Raw genomic sequence first — 23,544 nt, 5'->3', positions numbered from 1 at the left:
TTGCGGCTTGATGTGCTGCATCGTGCTGCACATGTGAGCATTTATCCGGTGTGTGCCCAGCAGCAAAAGTTTGTTGACCAAGGTAGCCGTGAAAAAACAATTTTTGTGCAGCTGAGGAGCGTAGTCCTTAATTAGCTAGAACACTGTATTGCCCACATAGCCAATCATTGGGTGCATATCTCAGCTCCTGGCCTCACACCTAGGCTGATAGGTGGTTATTGTTATTATTATTACTTTCCTTCTTCTTTTTCGCCTGTTGTTCATTAATATTACATTTCTTATCTTTCATCTTTCTTTCTATGGTTTTTATTCTCTTTATCTCTCAGTTGCTGTGTTCCCACAATTTAACCTGCTAAGCCTGCTAATGTACTAGGTGCATATTAGGAATTTCCAGAGTAGTACTTGCTATGCACTGCAATTTTTGCCTGGCTTTTGCATTTTCAACATGGTTTATGCTGCCCAAAGGCTGGATGTCTGAGAAGCTGTGACATGTTCAAACATGTGGTTTTTAAAGAGTGTTTCTTCTTGAACAGGACATCATACTGTCTTGTCCTTGAAAATAAACTCTGGCTGACTGAGTTTTCTTAATGAAACTTCATCTGGGCACAATGCACCGAAACTTAAGGCTGACAACTCTGCATGACAATCTCTGCAACCACCAGTGGCGTAGCCAGAAATTTCGTTCGGGGGGGGCTCGGGTGCTCTTATGTAAATTCATGTAGAAAATGAATTCGTTTTTCTCGACACCCTCTGCACCAAATTTGATGAGGTTCGTTGCATTAAACAAGAAAAACTTGAATTCTACTGATTTCTGGTTTCGAAGTTTTAATTTAGGTTGTCAATTCTTTATTCGCAAATTTCCAAGAAACGAAACTATCACGTTTAATACTCCGTAACTCAACAATGAAAGGTAATATCACAATTCTGTGAATCGCACCTAATAGTACATCTACAGCGGACAAAGCTGATATGTCATACATGAATTTTAAAAAAAGTGTGTATTGTGGAAATATTGCTTTTGCAGAACCCTTGTACACCACGTAACCAAGTTGCGTAAGATACAAATTGACATACCAACTTTGTCCGGTTTGACTCTTATAATAGATGCCGTTTACAGAACCGCGATATCTGTTCTTGATGCAGAGCTATTATTTTTGTAAACGTCGTGCTTCTATTTTTTTTTTGCACTTTCGAATTTTTCAAAATGTCCAAAACAAAATTCAGGTCCTAAATCAAACCTCCGCTTCCAACATATACTAGAGTTCAACTTTCGCTCTCAAATTCAACAAATTTCATTAAAAGCGGTCTAGGGGATGTCTCAGAAAAGCATTTCTGCGTTTTACATGTATTTGAATAGGCCGCGTCGGAGTTGTGCCCGAGCCAGAGCTTCTTAAACAATTTTTCGAGGGATCAAATACATGAACAATAACTGCATTGCCAAAGATGCTGCAAACGAATTCTTGAACGCTATGCACTGTCAAAACAAGAAAAATATGTATTTTTTCATTAGAACATAAACTCGTATGTGCCAAAAATTGTGCCCAGAATAACGGATATCAGTCTTCCGTGTTTTTGTCTTTTTAATAAGTAAACAAAATATCACACCAACTTTAGAACTATATCAGTTCGAAACCAGCAAAGCAGTGCATGCCACTGATATGAAACATGTAAAGGCCATGAAGTGAACATGTTGAGAACAAATATGCTAATGAAACTTTGTCAATCAAGACCTTGTTTACATTTTTGTGTTTATGCAACAGCCAGTGAAAAACCTCAATGACGCTGTCATTTATTCCAGTTTAATATGCAGAGGCAGCTGTCACCAGTCGTGTATCGTGAGTAATGGCCCCAAGATAATTGTCCCAACAGAAAGCACGTATACAAAGCCGTTCTGCAAAATATACGAGGGCAGGTGAAATGAAAGCGAGCCAATGCGCATATATGTCAAACGGGGTACTTTATTTAAATGTAGTCTCCATGAGCATTTAGACATTTCTCCCATTGACAAACCAGTCGCGTGATTCCCGTCTCATAAAACTCCTTGGGTTGCTGCTTCAAAAAGCCTGCAACTGACTCTTTCACGCAATATTCCGACACGAATCTGTTTCCCTTGAGCTCTTTTTTCATTTGTCCTAAAATGTGGAAGTCGCAAGGCGACAGGTCTCAGCTGTATAGCGGATGTTGCAGCGTTTCCCATTTGAACTTCGCCAGTTTTGTATTAACCACATCAGCGACGTGGGGACGGGCATTGTCGTGGAACAATTAAAAAAATTAATTATGCGGTTTTACGTGCAAAAACCACTTTCTGATTATGAGGCATGCCCTAGTGGAGGACTCCGGAAATTTCGACCACCTGTGGTTCTTTAACGTGCACCTAAATCTAAGTACACGGGTGTTTTCGCATTTCACCCCCATTGAAATGCGGCCGCCGCGGCCAGGATTCGATCCCGCGACCTCGTGCTCAGCAGCCCAACACCATAGCCAGGTCATGCAACAAGATGACCCCATTCGTCAATTTTCCACGTCGTTTGTTCTTGATTGCGACACGCAGCCGATCCGGCGTTTCACAATATCGGAAACGATTGATAGTCTGAAAAGATTTTGCGCCAAAAAACACAACACACACAAGAAAGACGACAACACCACGGGCGCTTTCTTTCGTCTTTCTTGTGTGTGTTGTGTTTTTTGGCGCAAAATCTTTTCAGTATGCAAGATCACCAACTAGCCCAGCAGTTTACTCTTCTAAAGATTGATAGTCTCTCCGGGTTTAGCAAGTTCTATCAGTAATGGCCCCTGACGATCGAGAAAAAAAAAAGCCAAAAACACCTTTCCGACGGAAACGACGGCCTTTGCTTTCTTTGTGTGTGGTGAACTCGAATGTTTCCACTGTAAGCTTTGCCATCGTGTTTCAGGGTCGTAGTAGTGGCACCATGGAACGTCCCCGATCACAGTTGCAGACAAGAAGTCGCCACCTTCATTGTGATACCGGATGAGATGAGTCAAGGCAGCGCAGAACTGCTCCGTCTTCTGGCAGTGGTTAAAATGTTATTCATTCATTGGGCACACAAGAGCGGATAACCGAGATGTTCATGAATTATGGCGGGATTGTCTGATAGTGTGTTGATTTGGCTTGTCTCGTTGTATGTTCAGATCAAATACTTTAGAAAAGTCAATGCGCAGTTGGTGTCAAATGTTTATGACATCAAACGCACAAACCTCCGCAATTGAATATCTAACACACAACTTTGGAAATGTCAATGCACCTTTCACTTCAAAAGGTTATGACAACTTTATACCCATAAAGTTTCAGAATTGACATCCACGCGCTTCGTAGATTCCACGGTCTCCGCGCGATTCCGTGGCGAGCCCGTTCGCCAACAAAACGCCCTTGAAACTTTGTGCTCGGATGGGGCTGCTTGGCGTTATGTGACTCCCGGTGCATGGGCCCTGCCGCGAAATCCAGCCCGAGCTCACAATGTTCGCGGTGAAACGTCTTTTCGAGCATGAAAAAGACATTCTCTACAAAATTCAGAATGATTTCTGGCGGCGGGGGTTGCTTTGGTCGACGGTGCATGGATAGCACGAAGAAATTTCGGGGGGGGGCTGAAGCCCCATAAGCCCCCCCCCCCTGGCTACGCCCCTGGCAACCACTGTGAGTCATTCAAGTTGTGCGCTTTCACTACGGTGTGGAAAATGTGCAGAAGTGCAATGCTGCTTCCATGGAAACGCAGTGTTACTTGTGTATCAGATCAAACTTTTAAACTTTGAATTTACTGTTGATATTCATATGAGAAATGTTCTGTGTAACCAAAACAAAAGCTAACATGCACGATAACAGATATGACATTGTTACATTGTCTAGCACTGCGCCTGATATTATATCTCAGGAGGTATCTGACACGGATAAATATGATTTGCAAGGAGTGCCCAGAGGGCTTCCTCAGGCAACTTTTTATGATCAAATGTGTGCTTGGGCATGTTGGTAATTTGTCATAGCCAGTTAGAGCACAAGTAGACACAATGATGGAAGGACAGACAGACAGGCAGCTGAAGTGCTTTGTTTGTGCTGTTTTTCCATTCGAACTTGCTATCTGCAGTGTTCAGCTGCTTTACAGAGGCTATCTTTCTTCTTGTGCAGAGACATTCTGGGTCCCTGGCTAGAGCAGCTTTCGCCACCTGGTGCCACCCTTCTGACTCTGACCACAGGGCTGAGCCGGCCATTCCGTCGCCTCGACAAGTACCCGGCCCTGCTCACTGAGCTCCAGCGGCACACTGAGGTAGGCACCACCTGCCCTGCTCTGATGTTAGCACGCTTTAGGGCAATTTGTTGCTGTTCCTGGAATGAAAATGAACAAATCTGTCAAAACTATGGTGCGATGGGCCATTTAAATTTTGTGAAAGGTCAGCCTTCGTTAATTACAGTTGACTCGCCTTTATTCAAGCGTCTGGGGACCGCGGATGCTTTCTGTTATTCTAATTTGAATCGCTCCAAAATTTTGTGAGATAGGGTACCACAGGTACTATCTGTTGTACTATGTTGCCCTTGTGGTACCTGTGAACTTATGCAGTAAGTTGAATTTTAAGATTGTGGCACGTTTTGATTGTTTATGCTTTGGGAAAGTCTAGCAGATTCCACACCTGGGAAACCAAAAATTTCGCATTTCCCTGAAGTCTTGTATGAAAAAATTGTCATCCAGCATTAACCGAGTTTGGATGATTGCATGTTGACACAGCTCTCTCTGTGTTCTCCATAGCATCCAAGGGCAACATTTATTTGCGTGTCGTAGTTTGCAGAGGCCAGAGGTGTGTTTTGACAAGCGCACTTTTTTAGACTCCCTAGTGAGAATGATGGGCACCTGTTGAGCATTTCAGTATACCAAGGATCTACATAAAATAAAGAAAAATGTGCATTGAGACATACTGTACATGTAAATTTGTATAGTTATCAATTGCTTGAACTTACTCCAGTGACAAGTTGCTGAAGAAGTTGTACTGGTTGTTCTATGTTTTGTGCAGAGCTGTTAACACTCGGCGATGTAAGTACTGAGTTGTATGTACTGAGTTGTATGAGTTGTATGTTGAGATGTATGTACTTACGTGTCGTCTTTCCAACCCTTGTTGCTTTATCCTTTTAGGAGAGCCACATAGACCGTGGGGACACACAAAGAAGCGTCTTCGTCTACAAGGAGATGGCAGTACGTGTAAAAGCTCCTATTTGCGTGGTAGTTCTGCTCTCTGAGCCGTTATGCCGAGATCCGGTTGCCTGTTTATGCAGGCTAGCTGTTCTACCATGCGGCGCCAGAAGGAGCTGGAATTGGAGGTGCTCGCTGGCACTGTGGATGGTTGTGAGGGAGAGGTGAGCACTCTCTGGCACAGTTCTTCCCACAAGTGCTGCTGTGAGTGTCCTGTAACAGCCACCATTTTGCAATATGTTGGAAGAGTTGTTGCAGCAGGTTACTACAGTCCAACCTCGATTTAATTAAATACTTCTGGTTCCCTGACACGTATTCATAGAGCCTAATGTGCTGAAAACCTTGAAGCAATGTACTGTAGCAAACGTTTCACCCAATTTAACAAAGTTTTAGAGAAAATATGGGGAAACAGGCAGGTTACAGCAAACCTGTTGCTACAGTAGATACATTACAATTCTTATTTGAGGTTCCTTTTACGAACCACATTGACTTGGTTAAGAAATTTGCTAGCTCCTTTAAAGGGACCGAAGACGAGCTCAATGGGTATGGTGACTGTCCTTTATAACATGTTGTCCATACAACACCATGTATTTTGTACCCCAATATAACGAAGTGTGCTTATACACGATTTCAATATAACGAAATTTCACTACTTCGGCAGAGCAGTGCTGAGGCAATATAAATGCAAACAGCCATGGGCGCAGATGGCCAAATGACTGAACTGCATGTGGTTGCTTGTGAAGGCATCTCTCAAATCGGGTGCTGCCCAGCGTAGCGCGGCCGCCAAAATGGAGCAGTGTCTGTAAAATGTCAGTGGTTTCACTGCTAAATGCGAGGCCCTCTTGCCATTACGTTCCATATAAAGTCCAAGTCTGATGGAATTCTGTTGCACTTGCACGTATCATGTGGATCCAAGGGAAAGCATGCGAGGGTTAACTGTGAACGATAGTGGTTTAATGTGTGCCGTCTTCCTGCGCATGCAAGGGGGAGTGCAAAATAATGTGATTAAGCGTGCACGGCCATGGCTGTGTCCAGTGCAGGAGGATGCGTTATCTCAAATTTTGAAGACTTGTTGAACTGGAAAAGCAGTAAAAGCAGTAACTTACCTCTCTTTAGACTCTCCATCACACCAGCATTGTGGCAGCAAGCGTTCACAGTCATCGAGTAAATTATGCTCATGTTTGCATGTACCGTACACGTGTTACACCATGCTTGCTAATTATATCATATTTATCCGGTTCAAATGTGCCCCCAAATCTAACGCGCACATAATTTTCATGGACTTAAAGTAAGAAAATAAAGGTGCGGCTGAATGTGACACCACTGTCACACAGGCACTTTCAATCGCAATTGAGCCCAATCTAAATTCTCGACCGCAATTTGCTCCCTCCCGTAGCTTGAACAAAGGGGCCAATCACGACTGAAAAATTCGATCCTGATCGAGCCCTATCACAATCAAAAGTGCGCGATGTGACACTTGTATAGCATTCCACCGATTCAGAAAACAAAGGTATACCATTCCCCCCACTTTTGCAATCACAAGGAACAAGACGTACAAAATTTACCTTCACAGACTGAAAATTCTTTTTTGCATCAGCTTTCATAATGACAGCGGCGCGTCATCATCACAATTTGTGAGTCGTTGGCCACATATATCAAGAACACAATGGCGATATTCTCGAGCAATCACTTTAGATACTGCTATCGCTTTTGCAAGACTCTGCATCAGACTTGTCGAAGTACGCAGCTGACATTGTTCCTGGCACTTTGCACAGATAGTGAGCTTGTCACAGCACCAGAAACACTAGTGGCCGAATACACTAACGCATTTGGTACCGAGTCGCATGAAATCTCGTGAAAGTGATAGTATCTCTGAAAGGTAGTGGCTGAGAATACCACTCCAGATCGTAATCAAGCACAAACTGAACCAACAGCAACCTTCCCAAAAGCGTGTTCTATCGCCATTTTGTGATGGCAATTACGCTGCATCTGACAACTCTGGTGGTAGGCTCTTGCCAACACCGCGAACCTGTTTTTGGTTTCATATTCGATTGTAAAGCGCAGGCAATTTTCGGACCCACTTTCTTGAATAAAAGGTGCATGTCAGTTAAGGTAAATACGGTAATAAGTGAATATTTCCTTCAACTTATTTGGCCTATATAACTGAATGTTATTTTGTGTAGTTGTGTAATAATTTGATATCGCCATCAATCCTTTGCCTTTCAGGAGAAAATGCAAATTTCTTGTGATTGAATTTTTAAAATTTTTCAATAATTCAAAGTTTCACATTCTGGATAAGAACAATTTGTTAGCAACTGTACTTATTTGCTAAAAGGACAAATTTTAATAGAACGAAATTTCAATATAACGAATAAAGGTGCCAATTATACCAACTTCGTTATATCAAGGTTTAACTGTATTCCTGCTGCTGACAGAGCTCATGCAATCAAAAACTACATCTTTTTTCACTCTTAAATAAAAATTATGTTATTTGCGCGAGTGATTTAAGTGTTTTCAACTTAATCAAATTCTTTATAAGATTAGATATCTCCGGAGTACCGTTGGCTTTGTTAAATTATAATTCAGCTGTACCAAAAACATCAAAATCAAACAGTATCTTTTACAATACGTAAGAGACAAGCAATCCAGTGGGTCTATAATTTTACTGCTATTTGATCTCATATGTCCTTCGTGACTCGTAACCATTCTTGAAACCCTGATGCCACAGGAGCTCCAGTGCTTGGGCGAGCTGCTGCACGTGGGGCCTGTGGTCCTGTTGACTGGGGAAGAGCGGCGTGACCTTTACCTGGCACTGTTCTCCAGCTGCCTGGTGCAGCTGTCTCTTTCCAATGGGCGTTTCTCTTACCAGGTGAGTCCATTCGGCATCATCCTTCCCTCCGTTCCACTGCACATGTTGGAGGAGTGCACTGAGCACTCTTTGCACCAAGACTCACCCAAAACCTTGTACAACTCCTTGTAAATGCATGCTGCACATTTGCAAGCTGCAATTTGGATTGTGATGTCACACAGTGTCGCATGCGTTGCCTGATTTCCTTGCTGCCTGGCAGCACTAAGCATTAAGTAAATATAGTTTGTAATGTGCTTTTGTCCCATGCATCTGTCTGTACACTGTTATAACTTGCGTAGAAAATTCTTATGCCATGCAGGACTTTAGCATTAAAGAGCTTCAGGCTACTTATTGTGCATAACTTGAGTTTTCTACTTCGGAAAAAATCGTAAATTTGCAAGATTTCTTGTTTTGTGGCCAGCAGAGTTTGCTGCATTTTCTCTTTAAAAATAAAATACCATTTGAAATAGCCATCTTTGCAACTTGTGCAAATGAATCCATTGTTCCTGAGCCACCCAACTGCATGTGGAAACATTTAAGGCAAGCTCCAGTTTGTGTCCTTTGCAGGGTCGCTTCCCTTTACTGGGCTTGACAGTCACGAACTCCCAGGATCCAGCTGATGGCTGTGCCTTCGACATTCAAAGTAATATCAACCCTCCCCCTTTTCTTTCTTTGTTTGTTAGCAAGTGAAAAATTAAATATCTACGTATAACTCTAAACTTGGTGCAAACACAATATAGTGCTTCACTTGTTTCGGCATATTCATTTATTTTTTCTTTTCTTCTCTATCCAGAGAACTAGTATTCAGCAGTATGTCTCTACAAAATTTGAGCTTTAAGGTACGACTGTGCGTGGTTGGGTGGCCTCATTTGTTTTCCAGATGGAATTCATGAAAGGTGCCACTGTTGTCCTTAAAGTATGACATACTCCTTCTGCTCCTCCTTGCTTTCTTTGTTAATTGGGTCCTGTTTTCCCTTCTTGGTCATTGTCACAATTGCCATCTTCCTTATGGCTACCTTGTTTACTCGTTCTTCCTCCTCTGACATGTCCTTAGCTTTGCAGGAAGCAGTTTGCTCCTCTGAGATCATGATGCACTGGTGGGCTTATTGGTGCAGTTAGTAAAGCATGGGCCTCGGAATTAAGTGGCACAGTAGTTCAGCCCATGCCACAGAATCTTCTTTGCTTTGCTTTACTGCCCAAAGGCTGGCAACAGACAAGTGGTTGACATGTTTGAGTGAGATAAGCAATGTTTTGCAAGATGAACGTCAGTACAAAGACTGAGAAGCGAGAAATCCAGCACCTAGAATTTCATATAAAAAGCAAATTTCACACAACCGGGCCAAAAATCAAGCTAAAGCTCGAGGCAAAGTTGGGTGCTTTGTGGAAAAAAGTTGGTGGGTCAGTAGGGAAATTGAGATTTGTATAGGGACGTTTGCTGTTGAAGTAGTAAAGTACTGCTGTTCAAGTGGCCATCCGTGTCCTATACTGCCTGCCTATCTCTGTGTGGTGCTTGGGTAATGTCCTCACAGTTGCTCAGAGTCATGAATCTAAGAGAGCAGCTCTTAGGTATCCATTCCTGGGTTGAGCATCGACATCTCTCGGTATAATTGCGTGAACGTGCTCGTGCCACTGCTCGCACATTCTTCATTGTCTTCTTCCCCAGCTGGCTATGATGCCGCTTATCATGCCAGCGTTCCCATACTGCCCTTCACGTTTGTGCTCATGCAATCGTCATCGTCATCTTCCATAGCTGGCTCCGTTGCCGCTCATCATGCCAGCATTCTCATACTGCCCCTCCCTCTACGGAGGCACTGATGGTACTGGCCCACTGCCAGTCGGTGCGGTGATTCCGGTCTCAAATTCTTTGCCTCAATACTACATCGCAAAATGAAAACACATATCAAGATGCGCTCCAGTTTCGCATTAGGGAGTATTGTAATCGTTAAACATTTTTTCCGTCATTTTGTTTTCATGTCTTTCGGGAGGATTAGTAGGACAGTTATGAAGTGTTCTGGGGCTGAAGGGGGTAAAAAAGTGCTTGTTCGGTGTATATACCTGACACAGTTTTATTGATTGGCGGGTGTGTGTTTCGTTTGGTCATAGTAGCTAGAGCGTGTTATTAAGCTGACTGCTACTTCTCCTCGCAGGTCCTTCAGTGCCACGTATGACAGTGCTCTGTCGGAGCGCAGAAGAGGCATCCCAGTGGAAGGGCAAGCTCAACTGCTCACCCGTACCGCCGCCTGCACCCAGCCCGTTCCGACGGGCAGTGGCACAAGTGAACACGCCTACACCAGCACTCACTGTCACTGTGGTCCGGTCAATGGAAACTCCTGTACCACAGCGCTCCTTGGTGAGTTTTCCGATGAAAAAAGCTTGAATGCCTGAAAAGAAGCTCATAACTGTAGACCTCTTCTGCTCAACATGACTTGCACAACCTAGTTCATGCGAATTCAATGCCTTCTGTGGGCTTATCGTAAGTAGTGGGCCACTACCACTACAAAGCATGAGGCACATATAGTAAAACCTCGTTAATGTGTGCCTGCTTAAAACATATGAGCAGTTAAAGGTGCCCTGAACCACTTTTTATCGAAGAGGAGAAATGCATTCGAGGTGAAAATGTGCTATTTCAGAAATACCTTGCTGCAAAAATTACCTAAATTTGCTTAGCAGAAGAAGAGTTATTGGAAATCAAACACAGCCTTCGCAGTGCTTATGCTCCTTCTTCAATGCCTTGCACTGCGAAGGCTATGGCAGAGCAGGGCATGCCCACATGTCTTCTAAATATCACCGTGACGCGCTGTTCAGATTTCATTTTGGATGTTAACGTAGACGCCAGTATTTCCGATTATGGAGGCTAGACACGCCAGACGCAAGCCAAGCGCAATTGTCTTCAGCAAGCTGTAGCGCGCTTAGCCAGTGGACTTGTCATGGTACCTCGAGGTGGCCACGGTGTCTATACTATGTAGCAGGCCGCAGCTACATTCAAAGGTAGTGCGTATGCGCGGCGTTTGCTTTGTGCACAACAGGACTTGAGTGCATGCTCGCGCTCATATGCTACAGTCTGACCATGCTACGTGGTGCAGACTACCTTTGTCTTTCATCAGCTTTACCTAGGTATAGTGGCCATATCCGACTTGCGCATTTTTGAAGCACCGTCAATTAGTTTGCCAAGCTGTCTAACCAGAAGTGGCCAGGAGTGAGCGCATACTGGCAAGTGTGCATGTGGTCTGACCTTACGTTTAACTTTAACATGGTTCGAGGCTAATTAAGGGACACTAAAGGCAAATACTAAGTCGACGTGGGCTGTTTAAGTACCATTCCAGAAACCTCGCAACGCTTGTTTCGCACCGAGGAAAAACTTAGTTTATGAGAAAATTGCATCTGAAGGTTCAAATGCCTTTTTTGAAATTCAAATCTCCCGCCACCCAACCGGGAGAGTGGTGATGTTGCATATGTTATCACTACCGTTTGCTGCCATCGGCGAGTAAAACAGTGCCCGACAAAAGATGGTACCGAACCAAGGCAGAGCGACAGATTCGCCGCTGCAGCTGCTTTTTGGTCAAGTGACGTAGACCGTTCGGGCATCCCGCAACATCACATGGAAGTTGAATTCTCTGCTACTTGCAGTTTGTGTGAGTTTCGCGAGCCAGCAAAACCAGCGCAGCACTACGCAATCAGGAAAATGCTGAAACGCAAAAGCATGGGTGGTGCAGAGTCGAGCGAAAACAAAACCTTTCGACCGCCCGCGTCGTTGTCAACGGTTATTTCACTGAGTTCTTTCTTTTAAAGATGAAATAGAACTGGACAAGTAGCATTTTATTTCATCTTATAATACAAAACAAGGATGTTTTTTGCAACGAGTAGTTGAGTACTAGTGACAGAATTTAACTGAGGAGTGCTTTCGGCATTGGGCAAGTGCTTGAATGTCTCGTGGGAGTCTCTAATCATGTCCTGCATTTACCTCAATTTCTCGATTATTAAGGCTCTTTTCGCAAAAACATTGACATCTTAGAGACTTAACATTTGCCTTTAGTGTCCCTTTGAGTGTTCAAAAATAAGCAAAATTAGTGAGACCCGCAGGGTAGCCAAAGCAGGGTGGTCAAAGTTTAATTCCTAGGTAGGAATCTGCTGCCGAGTGTGAGCAGATGATAGTCTGCTTCTTCCAAAAGTAAGTAATTATTATCAAATTCGAAAGCACATCTTACTTCAGCCTGTTTATTGTGCTTCATCAATAAATATACGCAGTAACAGTACGAAAAAGCACCCTGATCCGAACACCCATCCTGATTGCCAATCTGCCAATAGCAGCCGCGTGTGGGAATCTGCTTCTTTTTTTTAATAAGGCGTCCAGAAAAGAGTGAGGAACAGGCTTCTTTCAAAGAGAGAGCATTTGAAAGAAAGGTGATTTTGCTCTCCGCTTGTGAGCTTTGCCCGGCACTTACGACAGCAAAACTTGGCTGAGATGCTCACAGCAGCATATGCTATCCTCCGACTATGCTTTTTCACCAAGCCCAAGGGGTGGTTCAGGATCCCTTTAAAATGTAGCTGCAACAAATCTTTGACCCCGTCTACATTGAGCTTAATGTATTGGCTGACTGCCTAAGCCATAATGGCTTGACCTCAGGACCAACAGGTGAGTGACCCCACAGACATCGCTCTGTCTCATCACAGGTGTTAAGGGAAAGGACAAGAAACAGCAGAACAGTAGAATGCCTGCACAGCAGCGATGAGACACACCTCAATCACATTGTCATTTTTGGGATTGGTAGCATGTCAGCTTAATAATATGTGAATGTTGCAGCCTGTGGTGCTAGGCCCATCCACCGAGAGGACAGCTGTGCCAGAGAGCTCATCAGCCTCACAGAGTGGTGGTTGGTGCCTGCGACCGCATCCACCCCTGCGTCCCCGGCCAACAGCTAGCCGTGCCCCAAACCGGCACCATAAGCAGCAGCGGAGAGCTGGTGAGATGTTTTGATTGCAGGCTCGTGAGAATATGCAATATATTTTTAAAATTTTGCTAAAATATTATGTTCTTCGATATTCACTTTGGCTCAAATTTCAGTATTCGAAATGAACGTATATAAATCTAAAAAAAAATTACAACCGAGAGTTTTGGTTTTGGTGAGCAATTTTCATTACCATAACATAGCTTACAGCCAAGACAAGCCAAAGACGGGGATTTTGTTTACAGTTGCCGAGTGACTTTTGCAGCCTTCTCTCTTGAACCAGCGTATGTCGGCAACCGAAATTTTGGAAATGTTTCTGACACTGGAAGCTGTCTGGCTAAAATTTTTGGACATGATTTGCGCGCACGATGTCGTTAAAAAACTGCTGCCGAGAAGAAATCTTGCGCAGTTAAAATTGTCTCCCACACACTTGCTTTTGCTGGTGAGACACTATTGGCTTTCCAAGAGCCGTACGGCCACTGCCAATAGATTTGTGCTAACCCGGCACAAAACCTTAACTTTGGTCGCTGACACCTGGTGAAGCTGAAGGAGCGCTGGTAAGGCCTAATAACCTAGGCTGGCGTGGTGTTTGGGTGGAAAACCGCTACAGCAAGCGGTTTTTCACTGTGTTTGACAGTAGATTGTAAATTTCCGGCTGTATGCAGTGCAGTAATATTTGGCTCACATGTTGACAGCAGCCTCTACGACAGATTGGGAATGTTTCTTTTACTATGTTAAAAAAGTGTTTCAGGATCCCTTTATTCATCTATTCTTTCTCTACTCCGAGAGGAAGAAATGTGGTCACAGCTATGTAAATACTAACTACTTAAGTGTGAAGAAAAAAATTTTTTCTGAGCTTTGTGAAAAGTTAGGAACAGCCCGCAACTATTGTTATAACTTCTTCACAATGAAAGTTGTTCTGTAGGGGATGTACTGCTAAATGTTAGACAGTTTTAGCTTAGGGTACGCTATAAAATAGCGGGTTGTCACTGCACATGCGCAGAACTCTAAACGACCCATAGCGTATAGCGTACGCACGCTATTTCTCAGATTTAGCGTTAACATCTTTGCATGGTTTGCGGAGTTTGCATGAAACATGTCGGTGGTTCCGACTGCCCGCTTCGAATTGAATTTGGCGTTGCTTCTGTAAAATGCACTTCGTTCGTAGCAAAAACTAAAACTGTCAAAACCGTGTGCTGCTTAGTGTACGCTGTACTATAGCGTATAGCGTACGCTATAGTTGTGTACGCTAAACTAAAGCTGTCTAGTATTTAATTCAGCCTATTTACATATTGTGATCTACACATTCATTGCAGCTTTGCAGCTTCATGCTACATTAGGGTGGATGACAGTTTTCTCTTTCATGAACCTTTCTCCACCTTGTGGAATTCTGCACTGATCTGCCATTGAACATTTAGTTAACTGAAAAGGGTGCCATAATATCACCTTTCATAAAGTAGGTGACCTTTCTTACTGCTCTGCCAAAATTTACCTAAGCTTTCTTCTTTAGTAGAGCGTTAGTCTCCCTTTTGTATAGAAGGCAGAAGTAGAGGCAAAAAAGTGAGTTATATGCTGTGCATTACGCTTACCTGTTTGTTATTGGTTAAGTGAAGTCAAATGACATCACTTTGATGAAGTGCTTATCAACATGGTGCAGGCAAAGCATGTTGTGATGTATGGCTGGGCGGCGCCTGTGCAGGTCCTGCTGAAGACAGGGCTCCGCATGTGGATGACATGCAGCTGCTGCAAGTCATTGAGGCCTACTGTGGCAGCAGTTGTCGAGCGAGGCACACAGTGAACTCAGGTAGGCCTTACGTGCTATGCAGAATTTCAGATTGTAATAGTATCCCTTAAAAACTGGCACTAGAGGCGAACGATTGGAACAATCTAGAATGTTACACTACCTCTCTAGAAATGTCACATTTCTTTTTTACCATAAAGTGAACCACACAGGGTGCTAGAGGCCTAGTGAGGTGACCCATGTCGTCACCTTTCACCTCAGCGCCATGACAAGTTTACGCATGTATTGTCAAATAAACATATTGTCATTGTCATTGGTTGCAGTGTAGATCGTTTCTATAGGAGCTCCGAGATTATTCCGTCATTCAAGTCACCAGTGATGAATTAGCTCTGTTGGGTAGCTATGCTGACGACCTCGGTGGCCATGCTCGATTGGGTACCACTGTTTACTTCAAACCAGTCACCAGCTTAGAGAATGCCTTGCACTGTTGCAAGTAGTGCCATCAAAGTTCATCTGTAGGAACATAAAATTGGCCAAGATGCTTTTCCTTTCATGTTAAAATGTGTCAAATTTAACATTTTCATTACCAGTGAGTTCGAACTACCAGTTACAAATGAGGCAGTATCATGGAAGGCAGTGCCATATTTCCTCAGTGGTGGAGCCAATCCTGTTCTCTGTTTTTGTCATTTGCTCGCTTACGCGAGCTGTGTTCTCAATAAAAGGGATGCTTCGGACACGGAGCACTTATGTATCTCCTTAAACGGCCCCTCACCAGGTCTGGCAATGTTGAGCTGACAAGCGCAGAGCATACAACGTGACAACGATCGTGTTTGCAAATAAATACAGCGCTGCGTGCTGCGGAAAGGCCTGAAATTTAAATCCAAACGCCGTTTCTCTCTTCACTCGCAGCAAATCCACCCAGAGAGGGAACGGTGACGTAGTCGGGCTCCTGCGCCTATGTAATCGTGTCTGCAGTGTGACGTAGCTCGTGTAGACATGTGACTTCGAGAATTATTCAAGGCAACATATGGTATTTGTGTGATCTGTTGCTTGAATTGACGAATTGAGGTTTAGAGAAATAATAAAACACACAATAGGAATGTCTGCATGTTCTTTTGTTTTACTTCGCACCGAAGCAAGAGCTATGTACTTCCGTTTCGTCTGCTTATTCCCACGGTCGTGCAGTCACTTGCGCAAGTATCGAGACTATGCCATTTTTTACCATGTTCCAGCACGTGATCATGCTCTACGATCCACTTGTTCTGCCTCAGTATTCGTGTAGCACTGAATTATACCGCTAGTCATGTGTCCTTGTGCACAGTGCGCAAAATCATGCTCTGCGCGAAACACTAACAGCAAAAGTGCACATCGCCGAAAAAAAAGTGAAGGCGGGCCCGTGATGTATGTGTCACGCGATCCTCGAGGTCCGACATGGGAAAAGGCAGGGAAGGAATTTCGCTTGCTAACGCTAGACGGGGCAAGTGGAGAGGGAGTCTTGTTATGCAGTGGAGCCCACCTGCTGAAATCATGGTTTCGCGGCACTGAAATATTTCTGTCTCGGCTATTATGTTGCACTTCCTAGAGGACACGTAACAACTTCCAGCGTATAATCAAAATTTGCTGTGGGGCCTGGTGAGGGGCCCTTTAACTTGACTTAACATTTGCCTTTAGTGTTTCTAAACTTGAAATACCACGGAAATGTGGTCGCCCTAACAGAAGCCTGGCTTAATAGAGGTGTTCAGAATCTGTGGGACACTAAACAACGGGCCTTGGAACTGTTAAGCATCTCGTGGGAACACAGTATAGCGTTATAAGGGAGTCTGCAGTATTTTGTGTACTTTCATCAATTGACGTGCTGTCCCTAAAGTAAGGCATTCACAGACCTGGATGCCACTTCTCTTTACAGCATTGATGAACTGCCCACAAGTCTTAGTAGCGGAGGATGAGAAAATTATTGTTGAAGACAACAAAGGCATGGAGGAGAGGTAAACGTGTTTGGTTCTGTCCATGAATAGCAAATTATCCTCTTGCAGCGTGAAAAAGCATGTGACAATTGCTTTTGCTTGTTTAACATTCGTGAAAGACATCTGGCAGCTTGCTTCTTTGCTTTCCTTTCCAAGTAATGCACAAAATGTTCCATAAGGTCTCTGAACACTCCAGACTGTTTTGTGTCCTTATGAGCCTATGTAGAAGATGCTTTACACTGGTCATCCTGCCAGCATGATCTTGACACCACATTTTGTTTGGTTTGGTTCACAGAAGCCTTGTTGACACTGTCTATGCCCTGAGAGACCAGGTCAAGGAACTGCGAACTGTAAGTACTGTGCTGTCAGTTGTTGACTTTTACTTTACCAATAAAATGCTATGCTTTGTACAGATTGGGTGATCCAACAGGTTCATCCAGTAAAATTTGGATAGGAGGCAACTTGCTTGCCATGCTTAACTGAAGGCAGCCTACTTAAAGGGACCCTGAAACCATTTTGATGATTTTGTACCAATCTACTGAGCAAATAGGGAAGGACCTTCTGAGAATTAAATGATGCATCTAAGTGCTCCGCATAAAGTATGTAATTTATTATAAGGTTTTAATATGTGCATCGCTACTGATCGCAACGCGCTACTTGGCTGTGACATAATGTCTCTCTGTAAGGCAGCAGATGAGCAAAGTGGCTGCAGCCACTTTTGGACTGTTGGTATCGATGTTGGTTCGGATCGGACTGTTGGTATCCGATCGGCACTGGGATTTGTGCGTTTGTGGCCGTCACTTTACGACGGAGGATTACTACCACAATAGTGTTTTTCATGTCCAGTAGTCGGGTAAATGCAAACTCAAGAGAACAGCATGGGAGTTTGCTGTAGCTTGGGCATTTCTCGAGATGAGCGGAAGTGCAGATGTGAATGGTCTGCACGGTGCAGCCAGCTGGTGGCACAGAGCTCAACCAAACAGAACTAATATAGCAGTAATGAAGTGTATTCTACTTTGCTGCTGATATAAGTTTTTGGCAGGAGCGCAATCATAAACACACTTTTCTAAATGATCAAAAGGTTTACACTTGGTTAGAGCAATATTAGCTCTTTGTTTGGCTGGTTATGCTCCACTCCACCAGCTGGCAGTACCATGCAGACCAATTAGCCCGCTCATGTACGTCTGCGTTAAAGCTCCTTCATAACAGCAGTAGTGGTATGGAGGGGCTTTAGTTTATGCCTCCACCTATCCGTTGAAATTCCCAGCTTGCCTGTGGTTACCGGAATACCAGATACGCTCGGTTCTGTGACGGAATGCTTTGACAGCTCTCACTTGTGATCGACTGCCAGGCAGCTGGCGGAGAGGTTGGAGAGGCTTTGTGCACTGGCTCCAAGACAACCAGGAGTAGACAACAGGACGTCCCATCATAATGAAGAGCTAGTAAAGGCGGAGCTTAGCCCCGATCACTCAGCAAACGAGCTGAAGAGAAATTGCATGGCTATGGAGGAGGGCAACTTGCAATCATCCATAGCTTTCAATATGAGATGCTTCACACAAATTGCGCTGCGAATGATTTACTGTAGCTGTCACCTGCGAGTCTACAAAATTTGTTTTTAAAGGGCCCTTGAAACGGTTCGGACAAATTTTGTAGATGCGTAGGGTACAGCCTAAGTAGAACATTCGCACCACAATTTAAGTGAAGCGTTATGTATTAATGGAGCTACAAGCGATTACAAGTTACCCTCCTCCCTAGCCATGCTTTTCCTCCTCAACTCGTTCGCCGAGCGAACGGGGCTAAGCTCTGCCTTCAGTGGTTCTGCGTCACAATGCGACATCACATCATCCACTTCCGGTTGTTTTGGAGCCCGCCCACGCAAAACCTCTCCACTAGCTGCTTGGCCGTCGACCCCAAGCGAGAGCTATCGAAGCAGAGTGCATTGCGAGCATTCTGTCGTAGCGCCAAACGTGTCTCGTATTCCAGTAATCGCACATTAGCTGGACGTTTCGACGGCACGTGGGAGGCATAAACTCAAGCTGATGAAGGAACTTTATCGTAAATGTACGTGAGCTGCCAGATCGGTCTTCACGATCCAGCCACCCGTTGGCACAGAGCTTAACCAGCCAAAGAAAGCTAATACTGCTCTAACCAAGTGTAAAACATTTTAAACATTTACAAAAACAGTGTGTTAATGATTACACTCCTGCGAAAAATTTACGCCAGCAGCAAAAAAGAATACATTTTGTTACTGCTACAGTGTGTGTAGTTGAGCTCTATGCCACCAGGTGGCTGCACCGTGCAGACCATTCACATTTGCGCTTCTGTTGATCCCCTGAAATGACATGCAAGAGGACACAGCCAGGCCCTGTCCCCCTGCGCTTGCGTTTACCCTAATACCGGACTCGCGAAACGCAATTGCGTTAGTAATCTTCCGGTGTAAAGTGACGGCCACAATCGGGCTAATCCTGGTGCCGATCGGATAGCGGCAGTCCGATGCGCTGCAGCCAGTCCGCTCGTCTACTGGCTTGCAGAGAGACACGATGTCGCAGCTTGACATATTGCCAGTCGCTACGTTTGCAATCCACAATGCAACAAAGTCGAATCATAGCGCTTGTGAAAAGACAGACCGACACTGATGGCAGAACAATTCGTATAAATCTCTGGATATATGCTACGAATTGTTCTTGCGTGGCCTGTGGTGAGGTAGCTACGTTGCCTCATATGCTCTGGGAGTGCGGGTCGCTGGGCCCGAAGTTCACCAAGGAAGAGTGGGACGCCCTCCTGCGAAGTCCCGTCTTTGAGGATCAAATCCTGGCCGTCCAGCACGCCCGCGATCGGGCCGGCAGACTAGATCTGTCAGTCCCGTCGTGGGATTAGCCAGGTGCGCGTTTTATCGCGCTTTGCTGGACGAAATAAAAGTTTATTCACTCACTCACTCACTCACTGATGGCAGAGCTCTCGTCAAAGACTGAGCACGTTGTAACACAAGCAGACGACACTTGCTATGTGCCGGAAGTGCTTAAGTGTACAGAAAAATTGTTCTTGTGCATTCTCTTTATGTTACTTTCCATTTATAAAAATAAATTAACATTCCAATTATTACGAACATCATTTGTTTACCATAAAGTTGGAAAAATTATCGATCACACGCCCTGGTCAGCCAATCGGATAGCTCACCCCACTGACGTCATATGGGTGATATCCGTCATATGGGCCCTGTAGGGGCGGCTTAATATTCCACCGAGCAGTGTGCTGCGATCGGCAGCGATGTGCATTTTTAAAACCTTAAAATAAATTACACGCATTACGCGGAGCACTTAGATGTGTCAATTAATGCTCAGAAGGACCTACTCTAACGACTAGTGAGTTTGTAGAAAATCGTCAGAATAGTTTCGGGTCCCTTTAAGTATTTGATCGGTGACAGCAAGGCAGGCTGCTTTTAGTCACTGAGTTGTAGTTTGTTTTAGTTTCACAAATACTACCAGCATTTGGAATCTTCATTAAAGACTTTGTTAACTTGCTGTGTACCATTAGCAAGTGTTCGCTTTGACAAACATGATGTACACTGATGATGATGGATGATGTTGCAGGAGACCAGCCAGCTGTCGCGCGCACTTGAGGAAGAGCGACAAGCACGAATGCGACTGGAGGCTTTACTACGGCAGCACTTACTGCTAAGCTCTTGTGACCAGCCCCTGCTCATCACAGAGTCCTGACCAGCATGCTATGAGGCCACCATCGGCTGGCCGTACACAAAGTTCTTTGTTGCTCTTGTGTGGTGTGTGCGTCCAAAGGACACTGCAGTGTGGCCAGTTGCTGCGGTGCTTCTCCATCCACTTGTTCTCTGAGCATGCGGTAGCTATCTCTTGGGCATGGCACGGTGGCAAAAGGCTGGCCTATCAACTGTCGTGTCATGCCTCAATGTCGTCCACTGTTGCAGCAATGTCCCCACTCCAAAGCTCATGTCTGGGCAGCTGGATGCAAGTATTGCGATGTGGGTACAGAGAGCCAACTGGACCAGCATTGTCATTCTCCTCATTGATATGCTCATGCCATTGGCACTGCCACTGCAGCAAGGAACAGAAGATTCACCCTTTCCCTGAACTGTTCAGAATGCTAGGACTTGATGATGATGGCGCTGTTCTGAACAGTGTGAAGATGGCAAAAAGACAATGGCTGAGGCAGTAAACTCTTGTTCTAACCAGAACACTGTATTTTTTCAGTCCCGCAGTACTGCCAGATAATGCTTGATGACCAAATAGGAGCTTGAGATGATTTCAATGGCTGTGCACCGATGCATTGATTATGTATGGGAGGTCCTTGTTAACATTAAGGGTAGATTTTAAGTGTTCGTGAAAACACACTTATTCAAGAAAAATGGGAGTAGACAACCCTCGTGTCATGAAACAATGTTGTGTCCAAGTAGATGGTATGTAGCCATTGAAGCATGAAAGTTGAGTTCAGGAGAAAGTCTATAACCTAAGAGGAAAGTGGTTTTAATCATATAGCAACCTTTTTAATAGTGTTCGCTGGTAAAATTTGTAGCTCTTTTAATGTCTACATTCGATCAAATTTCTGTGGGAAACTTTTGCTTGAAAGGTACTGACCTTGTTTAAACGATTCTCTTAGGTATGGTAAAAAAAAAGTAAGAATTGTTCCAGGGGTGCATTGTTAAAGCAGCAGCCACATGCAATGCTTCTTTTTTTGCCAAAATTTTCACACAGGTCCTTTTTGGTGTGTGGACCATTTGCATGTCACAGTACCTGTGAGCCCATTATAACATATAACATACAGTAATAAGCTGACTAGTGCAATGCCTGCATCTAAATTTTAGTTGAGATGTATTCCATGGAGCTGCTGCTGAGAGACGTGCCAAGAAGCATTATGGCTGTTCTATTAGGTATTTGCTGTTCTGTAGGCTTGTTTGAAGGAGTGTGTCATGTTAACCACTGTGTTATGCCCAATTCTACTGGTTGTTTTAGAGAAACTACCTGAACCCTCGAGCAAGCACTTGGACTATTCTCAGATTTTGCAAATTCAAATCGGCAGGAGTAAAACTTACTGTTCCATACTGTATAACAATAGAAGTCGTCATGCAAAGCTGGCAGAAGTGACACTACATGGCACAAAGCCTCCAGACAAATTCATTTATTGGCAGCAGAGCAAAAGAGAGTGATACGTCATAGAGTGATTTGGTTCAAAATGACCAGAGGAACAGAGAACACACGAGCAACAAAACCTGCTCCAGATTTACGAGCGGGCATTACTGTTAGAAAAATCAAATATTTACATTTAGAAGCGTTTTTATGCAGTGTACTATGTAGGCCTTTTTTGAAGCCCAAATACGTAGGGTGTGGGGAAGCTCTCTCAAAGTTTTGGCATATCTCAGTTCTGTCCAAGAAAGCTGAATGTAGGCAGAAATATCTGTAGAGCCGCCCACTTTGCAAACTCAAATGTACACTCTTTCTGAAACAGTGTCTTTCTACATAGCTACCACCGTAGCACCAGGTGCAGTATGTATTTTCCGGTGTATAAGTCGCACCCCCTTCAAAATGGCAGTTTTCAGAATAAAAGCGTATATGAGTCGCACTGGTGTATAAGACGTGCCTGTTCATTCAGTAAGCGATTTAAAAAAAAGTACAGTGACGTTTCACTTCGTGAATGCAAGTAACGCGCAAGCAATGATATGGACACTCCAGAGCATTTATGTCTTCGTGGTCGCCGCGATGTACCATGTAAAGTCCAAGGCCGATAACATCGTCCCCGTGGGCTGTATGTGCTGTACGTGCGAGTGAAAGCGTGCAGTGATGAGCCGAATCGTGCACCAGGGTGGAAAGCGAGAAGGCAGCGCGGGAGGGAGGGGGTACGGCTTTTACTCTAGTATCAACTGCGTAGTTTGTGTGGCAGCGCGCGCTGTATCTTGAAAATGATCTGCAGATGCGATGACTTTGGAGTTGGTTGACTTGCGGCCTGCCACCGCTTGCGTTTCTGCTCCGTCCTTCTCACACTGCGCTTCCGCAACTCGATCACGAGAGGAACCCGGTACATCCATAGCGTGCACACAACTTGTAGCAACCGCTAGAAGAGGTCAACCCAGGGTATTTCACGTGGCCATAGCATCCAAGCCGATTTTGATAACAGCTTTCTCCGAAAAAGAAAAAGCCGTATATAAGTCGCATCGGTCTATAAAACGCACCAACAAATATTTAAGGAAAGAAACGAGAGTTATACACCGGAAAATACGATATATGCGTTCAATTCTAAGAGAAGGAATAGAAATAGAACAATGTTTCTTTCTAAAAAATTTTTTATTTGGGCATCTATGTCACTTTTTGTCATTAACAGACCGTTTCCCGTCACTGCTGTTGTATTTTAGCATCAAAATGTGCATGCCACCTATCCCACTTTTACATGCCACACTTGTTACAAAAGAGCTCAGTCATCACAGTTGGTTTCGTGCACAAGTCATTGTTATCCACCATCCACACAGGCATTCTTAGTGGTGTCCTTTGGTCGGTTCTTTCAGTGCGCTTCGCACAGATTTACTATGAGAACGTATTGTATAAACGTGGCATTCAATTCATGAAGCAATGCTGTGTAAATGCGTCCTTGATCACGTACAATTCAAAACCACCCATGTGCCATCCAGATTGTGCTGTAAAAATAAGATGTTAAAATCTGTTATCTGGCTGTTTTCACTCTGCAGGTACTTTATGAGAACAGCCAAACCCTTATGAGGAGCTATGAGGCAGTATGAGACTGACTTCCAAAGTGTGTAGTGCTTTGTTGTGGGTTTCGTTGTACTACATACAAAGACCATGAGCATATAAATTCTACGCCATTTTAATGCTCA

At 44.2% G+C, this 23,544-nt stretch overlaps 1 protein-coding gene across 2 annotated transcripts in view; it reads left to right on the top strand.

The window, feature by feature from the left end:
- Positions 1-23,544, top strand: part of RtGEF (Rho-type guanine nucleotide exchange factor) — a 33,934-nt gene extending 10,390 nt beyond the window's left edge. The window contains exons 8-18 of one of the 2 annotated variants that reach the window (XM_065452411.2): positions 4,139-4,277; positions 5,136-5,195; positions 5,276-5,356; positions 7,921-8,061; positions 8,608-8,683; positions 10,188-10,390; positions 12,842-13,001; positions 14,686-14,790; positions 16,634-16,712; positions 16,987-17,041; positions 20,282-23,544. In XM_065452411.2, coding sequence (XP_065308483.1) covers positions 4,139-4,277; positions 5,136-5,195; positions 5,276-5,356; positions 7,921-8,061; positions 8,608-8,683; positions 10,188-10,390; positions 12,842-13,001; positions 14,686-14,790; positions 16,634-16,712; positions 16,987-17,041; positions 20,282-20,407 — 1,225 coding nt within the window. In that variant the 3' untranslated portion in view covers positions 20,408-23,544. Of the gene's footprint in view, positions 1-4,138; positions 4,278-5,135; positions 5,196-5,275; positions 5,357-7,920; positions 8,062-8,607; positions 8,684-10,187; positions 10,391-12,841; positions 13,002-14,643; positions 14,791-16,633; positions 16,713-16,986; positions 17,042-20,281 lie in introns of both variants that reach the window. The other variant, XM_065452410.2, reaches the window with a different exon arrangement.

Source organism: Dermacentor albipictus, chromosome 1, assembly GCF_038994185.2.
Source record: "Dermacentor albipictus isolate Rhodes 1998 colony chromosome 1, USDA_Dalb.pri_finalv2, whole genome shotgun sequence".
In the NCBI taxonomy this organism is placed as follows: Eukaryota; Metazoa; Arthropoda; class Arachnida; order Ixodida; family Ixodidae; genus Dermacentor; species Dermacentor albipictus.
This window is presented reverse-complemented; position numbering and strand designations above follow the sequence as displayed.